The sequence below is a fragment of the Lutra lutra genome, chromosome 1 (assembly GCF_902655055.1).
Source record: "Lutra lutra chromosome 1, mLutLut1.2, whole genome shotgun sequence".
In the NCBI taxonomy this organism is placed as follows: domain Eukaryota; kingdom Metazoa; phylum Chordata; class Mammalia; order Carnivora; family Mustelidae; genus Lutra; species Lutra lutra.
The window spans coordinates 114499504-114512148 of NC_062278.1; the positions used below are offsets into that span (position 1 = coordinate 114499504).

The window sequence follows — 12645 nt, forward strand, 5'->3', positions numbered from 1 at the left end:
TTCACTTAAAATGACAAATATATTATGGGATAAAGAAGTTTACACAAATCAGTAGAATCCTATCAAAGCTCTTTTGAGGTGAGAATTACTCCTTGCTTCATCAATACTAAAAACAAAGCTCAGTTAGATAAAGTATCCACATCCAACATCACTAATACTGAAAGCCACAAAGAGACTCAAATCCAGTTCTTCAGATCCATCTAAGCAGCCCATCCTTTTTTATCCCAGCAGCTTTCCAAATGACTTTTTTTTGGAAATAAAAGTTTCCTGAAACTTCTCATTCATAATGTATGACCTGGTTGACAGGTTGTGGGGGGAGACTTTTCCGATACCATGTACCAAGTGATGACGTCAAGCCTATTCTATTGTAACCCACAGCCTGCGATCTTCCCTAAACCAGGCAACACCTCCCCTTTCCAGCGGTCAAACTGGCAGCTAGCAGACCCAATATAGACCATAGATTCACTTTAAGTATCTATATAGTGATTTTTTTAATATAAAAAGTCATAAATGTATAAATGACATATCTTTGTGATTAGTACACAGAAGTAACAAATGTGTTATTTAGAAATACCTGCTTTAAAATATATATATATAAAATATATACATATATATATATATATGTATATATATGTATATATAGATAGATAGATAGATAGATAGATTAAAACTAAGTCCCGGGGCACCTGGGTGGCCCAGTTGGTTGAATGTCTACCTTTGGCTCAGGTCATGATCCCATGATCTTGGGATCAAGTTCTGGCCTCAGCAGGGAGCCTACTTCTCCCTCTCCCTCTGTCTGCAGCTCCTCTTGTTGTCTCTCTCTCTGTCAAATAAGTAAATAAAATCTTTGGGAAAAAAAAAACAACAACTAAGTCCTTATGTTTCTCCCATAATCTTATTTACTTTCTTCCCTCCAAAGAGGGAAGTTCCATTTGTTTATACTTTAAATATGTGTATAGATTTCAAAATACGTAAAATTATTTTGTGTATCTGCAATTTAGGTAAATGGTAGCATGTCCTATATATTGTTCTACAACTTCCCACTTCCCCCCAAAGTGACTTTCTTTGAAATCCATGCATATAAATACACATAACATTTAAGCCATTTGTTCTAAGTCCATACTATGGATGTACCTCAACTGATAAACGTATTTCCTCCTGAGTAGAGTACTTGGGTAGATTCCAGTTTTTACCACTACAAACAATGAGTCTGTGAACCTTCAGATATATCTCTCCATAAAAACATGTAAGAGTTCCTTTGGAGTATATATCAAGAAGTGAAATAAATAGGTTATAAGTAGAACATGATCATTTTCAACTTTTCTGGATATTGTCTAATTTTTTCCAAATGATTGCATTCATTTCCAACCCCACCAGCATCACTTGTGTTTCTCTGTTTCCAAACACCATTTTAACATTCACAACGTTCACTTTGAATTTTTGCCAATCTGATGCATGTCTCTCTTTTTTTGCATTAAATAAGTTATGTGTTTTTGGATGATGTATTTTTGGATGCTTATTTTTCATGAGGTTATTTCCTTTTCTATGAAATACCTATTCATAACTTTGTCCCATTTTTTAGTTAATCATTAATTCACTCTTATTTTTTAAATTTTATGTATCAGTTTTTAAATATTTCAAATGGTAATCTCTCATTTATATATTATGTTGAAAATATATTCCATTTTGAACCATTTGAATCTAAAAAATCATTACATAACACAAGGACATAAATATATTTGCCTATTGGATATGTGGTGTTTTTGAATTTGTGAATGTAAATGCTTTTAGACACAGTGCATTTTCTCAGGTTCACACAGACCTCGCTGGACTTTATTTTCTAATACCTGGTCAATTTCATACATTTCCCCTGCATATATGAGGTTATAATCCTTGGATTAGTCAAAGAATAAGATTATACAAACCAGATTTCTCAGACTTTGGCTAGTTCAAATTATGATTATAGTTATACAACCCCAGCCTAGGTTTCCATGGAAATGAAGCCTTAATAGAATTCATTCCAGGAGACTGACAGCTTCTATTAAGTATTATTTAAGTTTTGCAGAGATGTACTCCAGCACCTAGAAGCTGAATAATTTTGTTTATCATCTGCAACTAACAAGCTTTATCGGAGCTTTTGTTTTCTATCTTTATATGCCAAAGTAATAAATGTTGACCTGATGTATGTGACCCTCAGATGCCGGACTGGAGATTGGCAAATGCACATTTTATTCTGGCTGTGACGTTGATGCTGTGGAGTTCAGGAAAAGTACACTCAGTGGATGTAGCAACAGAGGTAATGAAAACTAGCTTAAGGGACCATGTATTTTTTATGAACATAAGCCATTTCTACTAGTGTCAGAAGTAGGTGTTGCTGACAAATAGAGAGATGCCTTGATAACACAAAATCAAGGAAATAGATACTTTTTTTTCCTATTGTTTTGACCTCCCTATAGATTCAGAGAAGGCCAGTTATCTGACTATCAAAAATTAAGCTGGAAGTAATAAAGATGTGTATTCCTTGAACGAAAAAGCATTACAAGAAAATTCATTATCATTTCAACCATATATTTAATTAAATCAATTGCTTTGGCCAAACTTTGTATGACTATACAAATGTTTTCTTGCAACCATGACTAAAGTACAAAGAAAAATAAATGCCCAGACTTCGCTAGACAGAGAAATGTTAATTTGGCTCATTTGATCTTGTTAGAAAGTGTTCTCTGTATTTCACAAAAAACAAGTAAGAATCTGAAGTGCGTTTTACTTGAGTTCCATGATTTTCCCCCCAGGGGATTAAGATTATCTTTAAAAAGGAACAAACTCTATTTTGTATGTGCAGGAGTTGGAAGAATGAAAGCATACTTTTTGGAGGATGCGCTGAGAGATAATAAAAGATCTCCCATCTTTGCCCTTTGAAAGTTGTCTGCTGCTCTTTAAAGTTTCTTTCTCATGATTACAGTGTCTTTCCCTTCCCCAATTTCTGTGTTGTCAAGTGTATGTAGGAGAGTGATAGACGTTGAGGTTTTAAGAGGAGTTTGTGGACCCTGTGGAGTCTACATTGTAAATAACAAGAGCTATGAGAGATTTCTGATTTTCGTTCTACTGGATGAGAGTGTGTTTGGGATAATTAGCTTCCTGGCAAAAGAGAAAAGGGGCGATGGGGGTAGAGAAGCAGGTTATGAGGTCATTAAGAGTGTACATGCACTAAGCAGCAAAGGGGAGCTGATATGGCTCACTAATGAAGGGAATCAGAAAGAGCAAGACAGGTTTACTGGGAAGAACTAACTAGACTTAGTGCAAATTTGATTGGTTTAGGAAACAGCAGACTCAATCGCTTTGGGTCTCAGCGTCAGACTGTATGTATTTCACGAGAGAGTTGCTGAAGCCCATGATGAAAAGGCTTGGAAATGCCACTCTCATTTTACTGGGGAAAATGAAGAACATAGAAAGAGAGTGGAAGAAATAATCTAAGAAGAAAGACAGGAAGTGAAGAAAAAGAGTCTTGCCAAGACCAAGAGTCTGGCTTGAGGAGGAATGTGACTAACAGGAAAGCAGGGAGGAGGTCCCTGGAGCAAGTTTCTTCCCACAGGGCCATATTCTCACTTTCTTAGGAAAAAAGCAATAGCCCCCAGACTCCACAATGACTAGAGACCGTTAATAGGAGCTTTTTTTTAATGCTGTGATCAGGCTTAGGAAAGGAAAAAATAGGCTTCCTAGGGGACACCCACACTTTTATGCCTTGGATGAAGTGCGAAGTGGCAATATATGTAATAAACAAGAAATTTTACATGGGAGGACAGTCATTGGGATAGTTCTGACTCACTGTAGACACTCATTAATGTTTGGTAATACATCACACAGAGAGATGGTAAGCTTCCTGAGGGCAGAGACTGGATTTTGTTCATTTTTGTATCCCTCAGGTCTAATGCAGAACCTGGTACACAGTGGGTACTTAATGGCTTGAATCAATAAGGTATGAATGACTAGTGAAAGATAACTGACATTTGGATTTTCAAAATTCATTCAGTAAATATTCAGAAATTTACTGAGTACTAACTGTGAGCAAAATACTGGCTTAAGCATTGAATAGAGTGAATTAAAGACTAATTAGACATAGGTATTGCCCTCAGATTACTCACAATCTAATAAGTAATGCAAATATATTGTAACTAATCTAATATAAGGGAAAATGTAATGCGTACAATGATGAAAGATAGGTAAAATGGTATGGGAATGTTAAGGAAGGATGCGGCTGTTACTGGGAAAGGATCTAAAAGATGATTAGTTAATGTACTAAATTTTAGAGGCAGGCCTGTGGTTTTTCCTTTTCTCTTGGGTGTTTGCATGTGTGTGTGTGCATCTGTGTCTACGTGTGTTGTTTTAATTGTGCTTAGATATACCTCATCTCTACACGTTTTTGTCCCCAGAAGTCTTTTCCTTGGGACATAAATCTACAAAAAATCAAGTTTCATGACAAGCATGTCAGCTAAAGATAGCAAAAGCCAAATGCAGATGATTATATACTTTGAGGTTTTTTTCTGAACAAATGGAATCACCTTTCTTGCCCTATAGGCTTTTGATTCTGGAGTCATAAATGTGCAGTCACCATCCACAGTCAGGAGAGAGAAGTCAGCTACTAATCTGGCAGCGAAACTCTTGCTTCTTGATGAACTTGTGTCTTTGGAGAATGATGTAATTGAAACAAAGAAGAAAAGGAGCTTCTCGGGTTTTGGGTCTCCCCTGGACAGACTCTCTGCTGGCTCTGTCAATCATAAAGGTAAACAGAGGTAAGTGAACTCTTGGATGAGGAATATTTTTGTTTTTTAATTTTTCCACTATAACTTCAGAAACAGAATTCCATGTAAAAAATATAATGAAAAGTTTGTAGGTAAACATATTTGATAGGGTTTTAGCTAACTTGTGAATTTAATAGTATGGTTTTGAAAATAATGGTTTAGGAAGGAAAATGACTGCTACAGTATGCATTAATATTTTGTCATACCTTTCTAAGGAAGCTTCCATTGCATGCAAATGTGAAATAGTTATTATAAGACATTACAGCATTGGGAGATGAGGGGGGAATGTGTGTATTATGGGATAAATGTTATAGCCACTCGAGTCCTCAATTTAACAGAGGTAACCAAAGTTCCATTTCTATTTTCACCTATGATACAAAGCTGTCAAAATGTGTAAATGAGCCCACTCTCATATACTGAGAGGTAGTAAAGATCTCTCAGGACTTAGAGTCAGAAAATGTACATTTAAATCAAATTTCTGATCATTTCTAGCCATATGACTTGTATAAGAATCTTACTCTCTGTGATCCTCAGCCTATTCATCTGTAAAACGGGGATAATTATTTAACCTCTATAAAAACTCAAATGAGTACTTTGTAAGCTGTTATTATAATAGAATTAGAGTAATTAAAACTCCCTTTAATCATTGTGTAACTATCAGCAACTTAAAGCAGTCATTTTGATCTTGATTCATCTTCTACCTCCTTAGTCTTTGTTCCTGATGCCATACATTTGATATTAGCGACAGCACAAGAGACCACCCAACTACCAATGCCAGGAATCTGAGGAATTTACTAGGAATCCTTTTGTTTACTTTAAACATCCCATTTTTCATGAAATTCGTCATATCCTATTTGCTTTGTATTTCAAATATCTCCAAAATATCTTTTCCCTTTAAGGCTTTCCTAATTCTGGCCTACATTTTCTTTTTCACATTTGTTTTGTCATCCAGTCTTTCTTCATCTCCACCTCTACCACCATGATTACCTCTTTAGCACCAATGTATCCTCTGCTCTGCTACCAGGGGGATCATTTAACACTATAATGTTTTGGTGAAACGTTACTATTGCTTACAAGATGAAAGAAAACTCCTCAGCAAACCCTACAAAGAATTTCAACATCTGGCACCCCATTTTGTCATGCACTCGCTTCCATGTCTTCGCCCCAGTCTCACCTCTTACTTGGAGCTCTGGGACTTGTCATGGTGTGTTCATAGTCCCTTGACTTTGCTGGGCTCCAAGACTCAGCATACAGGATGCGATTTGCTAGATTTCTCTTTTGAGAGTCTCCAAGCCACATGAGGAAATAAAATCACCACTTGGAGAGTATAATTTATCACACCTATACTTGAAAAATAATCCTTTGCCTGTATTTTGAAATTTGGACCCTGTTTCAATTAAACACATACAAATCAGATCCACTTCTTATTCTAGGCATTGTGTTGGGCTCTGGTGGAAAAACAGGAGGAAAATGTAATCTCTTTCCCTCAAAGAAATCACACTGCAATAAGAAATATCAAAATATTTTAATGAATTATAATGCAAAGCAAGAAGAGATATGTTTAGGGCGCCTGGGTGGCTCAGTGGGTTAAGCCGCTGCCTTCGGCTCATGTCATGATCTCGGGGTCCTGGGATCGAGTCCCTCATCGGGCTCTCTGCTCAGCAGGGAGCCTGCTTCCCTTCCTCTCTCTCTCTGCCTGCCTCTCTGCCTACTTGTGATCTCTCTCTGTCAAATAAAAAAATAAAAAAAAATTAAAAAAAGAAGAGATATGTTTATAGGTACAATATCTAAAGAAGGCAATGGAATTCCAAGGAATCAGTGGAATTTTAGAGGAAAAAATATTGTGTCTTCTAATAAATGTGATTTCTTTGATTCCTGGGTCTTGTAACATAGTCTATTAAATAATTGAAAAATCAACATATAGATGTTATATGTGAATATTTAAATATAAATTTATAATAGCATAAATACATAGCATATTTACATAAGTACATAGCTTTAATATCATAAATACATATCACTACATTGAGGTTTCATCCTTACAACTTCTAAGTATAATAAGGGGAGACCATATTAGGAGATATAATCTATCTGACATAGCTCAGTTTGTAAGAAAAGAAGGGAGATTGGCAAGCATTTAATAACCATGTAAACAGATTTTCACAAATAAAGGCTATGAATAAGCTGTTATAAGCATTTAAAAATTAGGGAATATTGTTCCCATGAGCACTTCTTGAGAAAGCTGCTAGATGAGTTTCTTGAACGAAATGACTGGAGAGATACCATTATAAGAATTGGGGAGAGCGTAACTGTGGAATTAAAGTGAAATGACAATTGCAAAGAAAAGAGTGGGGCATGCTATGATTACACAGATCCATCTGACAACACAGTTCCATCAAATATCTAACAGTTAAGGAACAATAGTGAGAACATTTACAATTTAGAATGAGTTTTGATTGTTTCATGGCTACTAACTGGGAATCATAGTTATTACTACAAATAGTTGCTTGGAGAAATGGAGAAGAAGGAAAAAAAAAGATTACAAACTAAACTTAATGAATATTTTACTAAAGAATAAAAGAAAACAACTGAAAAGAGGAAAGACCAAGATTTTCATATAAAATATTAGTATAAAAAGCATAAGAAGAAAAATCAAAACTTTCCTATAAAAGAAAGCATAAAAATGACATATGAAAAACTTCATATAAAATATCAGCATATATAAATATAACACTTAAAATATGATAGATTCCAAAAAATACTGATTATATTAATAGATGTAATGCCTATTAAAATGCAAGTATTTTCAGATTGTCTGATAAAGGAAAACCCAACACTTTTCTGTGTTTAAGATATAGAACTACAAATAAAGATATTTAGAAAAGCTGGCAATAAAAGAATGGACAAATTGCATCAGGAAAATTAAATTAAAATAAATTATAAATAAACAATAAATTAAATTAAAAATTTTAAAAGAGTGCAACAATATTTATCAAAGAGAAACTGTAGGGAATGCTAGAAAAATAGAAACATTAAAAATAGGAGACTTTAATTCATTTCTTAAAATCCAAGGCAGATTATATATTTAAAATTTATAGAAGACATATACAATGTAATCCTTAAAATAGAATTTGTAAATATACTTTGAAATCTGAATTTCAATAATAGAAAATATAGATTCTTCTCAAGTACGTATGATGTATTCACAAAATTTACTGTATCTGAGATGATAAACCTTCTAGAAATTCTAAAGAACAGATACACTAAAAAATCATTCACTAACTGAAATATAATAAACTAGAACTTAGTAACAAAACCAGAAAACAAGAAGCTCTTTTACCTAGGAAGTATAAACCATATTGTTAAATAGCTGTTGAGTCAAAGAAGAATACAAAATAAAATTACATACTTTACTAAAAATAATAATAATGAAAATGTAATATTAGGGGCTGATAAGGCAAATATCAGATAAAAACCATCATTATACCAATAAAAATAAAAAGATAAATAAAGCAAATGACTCACAAAAAATCTAGAAAGAACAACAAAACAAGCCAAGAAAAGCCAGGGGAGGAAAAAAAAAGAGCAGAAACTAGGAACAATGACAAAAGCTGAAATCAGTGTTTGTGAAGCAAAACATAGGATAAAAGAAATCAATGTAAAGCCATGTTTCTTAAATCAAGAAAAATACAAGCCACTAGTTAACCTAATCTAATTAAGAAAAAAGTAGAAAGCAAATTCACAAAATTAGAAATGACAAGATGGGAAAACCAAAATAAAGAATCTTTAAAAAAGAGAACAACTTTGCTCAACTGTATATAAATAAATTGAAGACCTGGAAAAAAAGGATCAAATTTTGGAAAAATATCATTTATAAACATTGACCCCCCAAAAGATAAATAGCCCAGTCATCATGGAGATTTTTTTTTTTTATTTTAAAAGAGCTTGCCAAGAGAAAGCAGACCTAGATATTTCCATGAAAGGATTTTACCAAATCTTAAATTATCAAATACTCCTAAGGTTATTTTACCTTTTCAGATCTTAGTAAACCAAGTAAACTTTCCAAGTTCATTTCCTGATACAATATAATATTGATCCCCAAATCATAAACATTACATTTTAAAAATGAAATTTTAGACTCATCTCATATATGAATATCAATGCAAAAACTATAGATATGAAGTTAATTAACAGAATCTGCTAAAACTTTAAAAATGTAACACATCTTAGTCAATTGGGCTTATTCCAGGAAACTGTCATTCAATATTAGGAATTCCTTTAATGTAATCCATCCTGTCAATAGAGCAATGGAGAAAAAGTATGTGATCATATCCATAGATGGAAGAAAAGGCATTTGACAAAAATCTAACATTTATTATATTTCTCAAAGTACAACAAAATGAGAACTGACAGATAGTTCCTTAATATGGTATGTGTATGTGTGTATGTGTATACCTCAACCCAAAGCCAGTATCTAACCTAATGGTGACATATACTGAAAGTTTAAAGTGAGGAATAGGAAAATCATACCTATTATTTCTGCTACAATTCAGAAATGCATTAAGACAAGAGAAAACATTTGGAGACATAAGAATTGGAAAGAAAGAAGTAAAACTATGTTTATTTACAAATGACAAGTTGGGAGTACTTGGGTGGCTCAGTTGGTTAAGTGTCTGATTTTGCTTAAGTCAAGATCTCAGGGCCCTGGGATTGAGGGAGCCACCATGGTTCCTCATTCAGTGGGGAGTCTGCTTGTGCTTCCGCCCCTCCCCTTGCTCATTTTCTCCTCAGAGACACTGTAAAGAGTCAGCAAGAGTCAGACTATAGGAAATTACAAGATGAAAAATCCAGTTTTTTCAATAAATGAATTACAAGGTTTTGAAGAAAAAGAAAGGGATGGAGGGGAAAGGACATCTTAAAGATTAAAGCAGAATAAAACATTTATTAACCAGTCACATTAAAAAAAAAAAACTTTGTAAGACGCAATTGTGAATGTGAAGAAGGGCTATTTGATGACTTTAAATAATTATAGCGTACTTTTAAATATGAAAATGGCACTGTGGTCACATTAAAAATGAGAGAGATTCTTATTTAAAAGTTTAATTTAAAGTATTTACCTTGGACTTGCTTCAAAATAGTACAGGAATGAGAATGGAATGGAGGAAGCAAGATTTGCCTAACTGATGATTGTTGACATAGAATGAGGGACACTTGGGAGCTTTTTATGCAATTCTATTTGGCAGATGTCTGAAATATCCCATGATAAAATGAAGGGGGGAAAAAAAAACACACACACACACACTACACAATGAGAGAAATAGCAGATTAGATCTGGCCAAACAGCAAATGAATTTATCATATAAGAAGACTATATCAAAAGAGATAGAGAACAGAATGAGAGATTATAACGTATAAATTAATCTAATGAAAGTTCAGTGGGAACAAATAGAACAGAGGGAAGCACTATTTGAGTAGATGATGTGTGTTTTTCAATAATTTTCCGGAAGAGGTAAAAAAAAAAAGGTAATTTTTCATATTCAGCAATAATAACAAATTTTGACTGAAATAACTAGTACTGCTTTTGAAAGGTTAAGTGGATTAAGAACAACTATTCTGTGGAGAGGAACTCATCTAAGAGATGGTTCACAGGCTTGAATGTTCTTGTGAGGCACATTCTTGTGAGGGCTTAATAGCATGGTGTGGGCTTAACAGTAGATACAGATAAGAAGCAGGGTAAGAAGTGAGCCTGGGAAGGAGATTTGGGGTCCCACAGGAAAACTGTGTTCAAAAACTATGTTCAAAAACTGCCATTTCAAAACTATGGAAAACCCATATAAACTCAATCAGTATCTCTGAAGCTAGACAATGATTGCTCCATCCAACGTGTATAAAGCAAGAAAGGATTTTAGTCGAGTAACTGATGATCTTAGAAGGTCAAATATCATAGTTTTCAATTTGTTCTACCTTTTTGTTCTACCTTTACCTTTACTTCTCACTACTTCCAGAAGTTAGAAATGAGTTAAGTAGAGCTAATATATTTGCACAGTAGTTTCCCCATGAGCTTGAAAAATTGAGGATTTCCCTTAATCTAGACTGTTTAATCTTGCTTCACCTCTGGAATTAGAATACAGAGACTAGGCTTTTCTGTACTCACTGGCATAGCAACAAAGGTGAGCTCCAATGTCAGGATTGTTCTATTTAGAATTTATTTAGAATGATGTATACATATTAATAATTTTCTTATGTAGATGTAAGTTATTTTTGCATTTTATATTTTTATTTTCAATACTTGATGTTTTACTCTTTCAAATTAAATTCAAGGGACACATCTTGTGGGAAGTTTTTTCCAATATTTATTTTTTTTAATAAGGGTTCCGTTCTTGGTCTCAAAGTAAATATTAAATTTGGTTTGTATATTAGGAAGGTGGGAAACAATGAAAAATAAATATACTCTTGCATAAAATATTTCTCTACACCTTGAGTTTTAATTGGAAAACAATTATAGATTTTTTCAAAACGTAATGATACCTCAAGATTAAAGATTAAAATTTTAATCATCTGTTACAAAAACATCTTTGTACCATTGAAATGTGTTAATAAAGTGACAGGACAAAAATAGGTATTTTTCCATATTTTGTATAAAAAGACATAGGTTAGAGTTTTGCACCAATTTATAAGAAGTGCATAAAAATTGTAGTAATTTTGCATGGGAGAGTCATATGTAAGGTTATTTGCTGCTCTGTTATCATATTTGAGATAATTGCTTTGGTCCACTAATACAGGGAGCTTTAACCTCTTCCCTATTTATTTTTGGAATTTTCACAAAATTAAGTATTATCATATTACTTTAACATGAGTTTGCATGAGTGTTCACACTTTCTTTGTGGCTTTTAAACATCCATGGTTTTCATGTGTATCCCTTCAAACTTTATCCTTCTCAGGCATGCATTCTCTACTTTCTCATAATCACCCACAGAAGGGCATAGGTCCAAGATCCATTTTCATACTGAAGCCCCAAGATTTCATCCATCCCCTAATCCAGGGACTCAAAAACTTCTTTGGGTCATGGACCACTTTGGTAGTTTGGTGAAACCTATGGACTACTTCTCATATTATTGTTCTTAAGTGGCTAATATTCATAAGAATTCAAAGATTACCAATATATAGAAATAGAATCATCCAAAAATTTTAAGTTAATTAGTATATAGTAACATATAAGCTTATTTATTAATACATAAAATAATAAGTTCTAAGAGACAAGTCCAAAAAACAATCATTTCAAGTAGTGCTGAACATAAAAGCAATTTCAAAGTATCTACAACAACTGAAATCTGAATATATCTGTGATTTCTCTTTGTAACTAAGGTCTAGGTACTCCTAATATTATTGTGATTTGTTCCCTGCATTCATAAGTGAAGGAATTGCTATATTTCAGTTAGAGGGTAATGAAACCGAAGATGTAACATTTTCCCATTACATGTATGGATCCCTGAATTATATTGGCACATGATTCCATATTTAAAAACTTTAACGTTCAAGCAAATGACACACATCATTTTATTTTCAATTATTGTAAAGTATTCAGAAAAGAAAATTTTACACTTTGCTTTTGAGAAACTTCCTAAGAGATGGAAATGGAAAGATGAATTGTTGGGGAAAAATAAAAACAAAAACAATCATGAAAAAGATAAAACAGAACAAAGTCTATTTCAGATCATATTAAAATGATGCAAGGAACCAGCTATTGGTTCCTATTTTGTATGGTGCTTAACTTTTTTTCTACCTCAATTTGACACCAGCTTCATTATCAGATGGATGTGCAAATTAATTCTCAGGGCAAAGTTAA

At 33.4% G+C, this 12645-nt stretch overlaps 1 protein-coding gene across 3 annotated transcripts in view; it reads left to right on the top strand.

The window, feature by feature from the left end:
- OSTN (osteocrin) overlaps window positions 1-12645 on the top strand; it is a 60898-nt gene that overhangs the window by 28741 nt on the left and 19512 nt on the right. For all 3 annotated transcript variants that reach the window (XM_047732990.1, XM_047732998.1, XM_047732981.1), the window contains exons 2-3: window positions 2198-2296; window positions 4576-4790. In XM_047732990.1, coding sequence (XP_047588946.1) covers window positions 2198-2296; window positions 4576-4790 — 314 coding nt within the window. The remainder of the gene's footprint in view (window positions 1-2197; window positions 2297-4575; window positions 4791-12645) is intronic.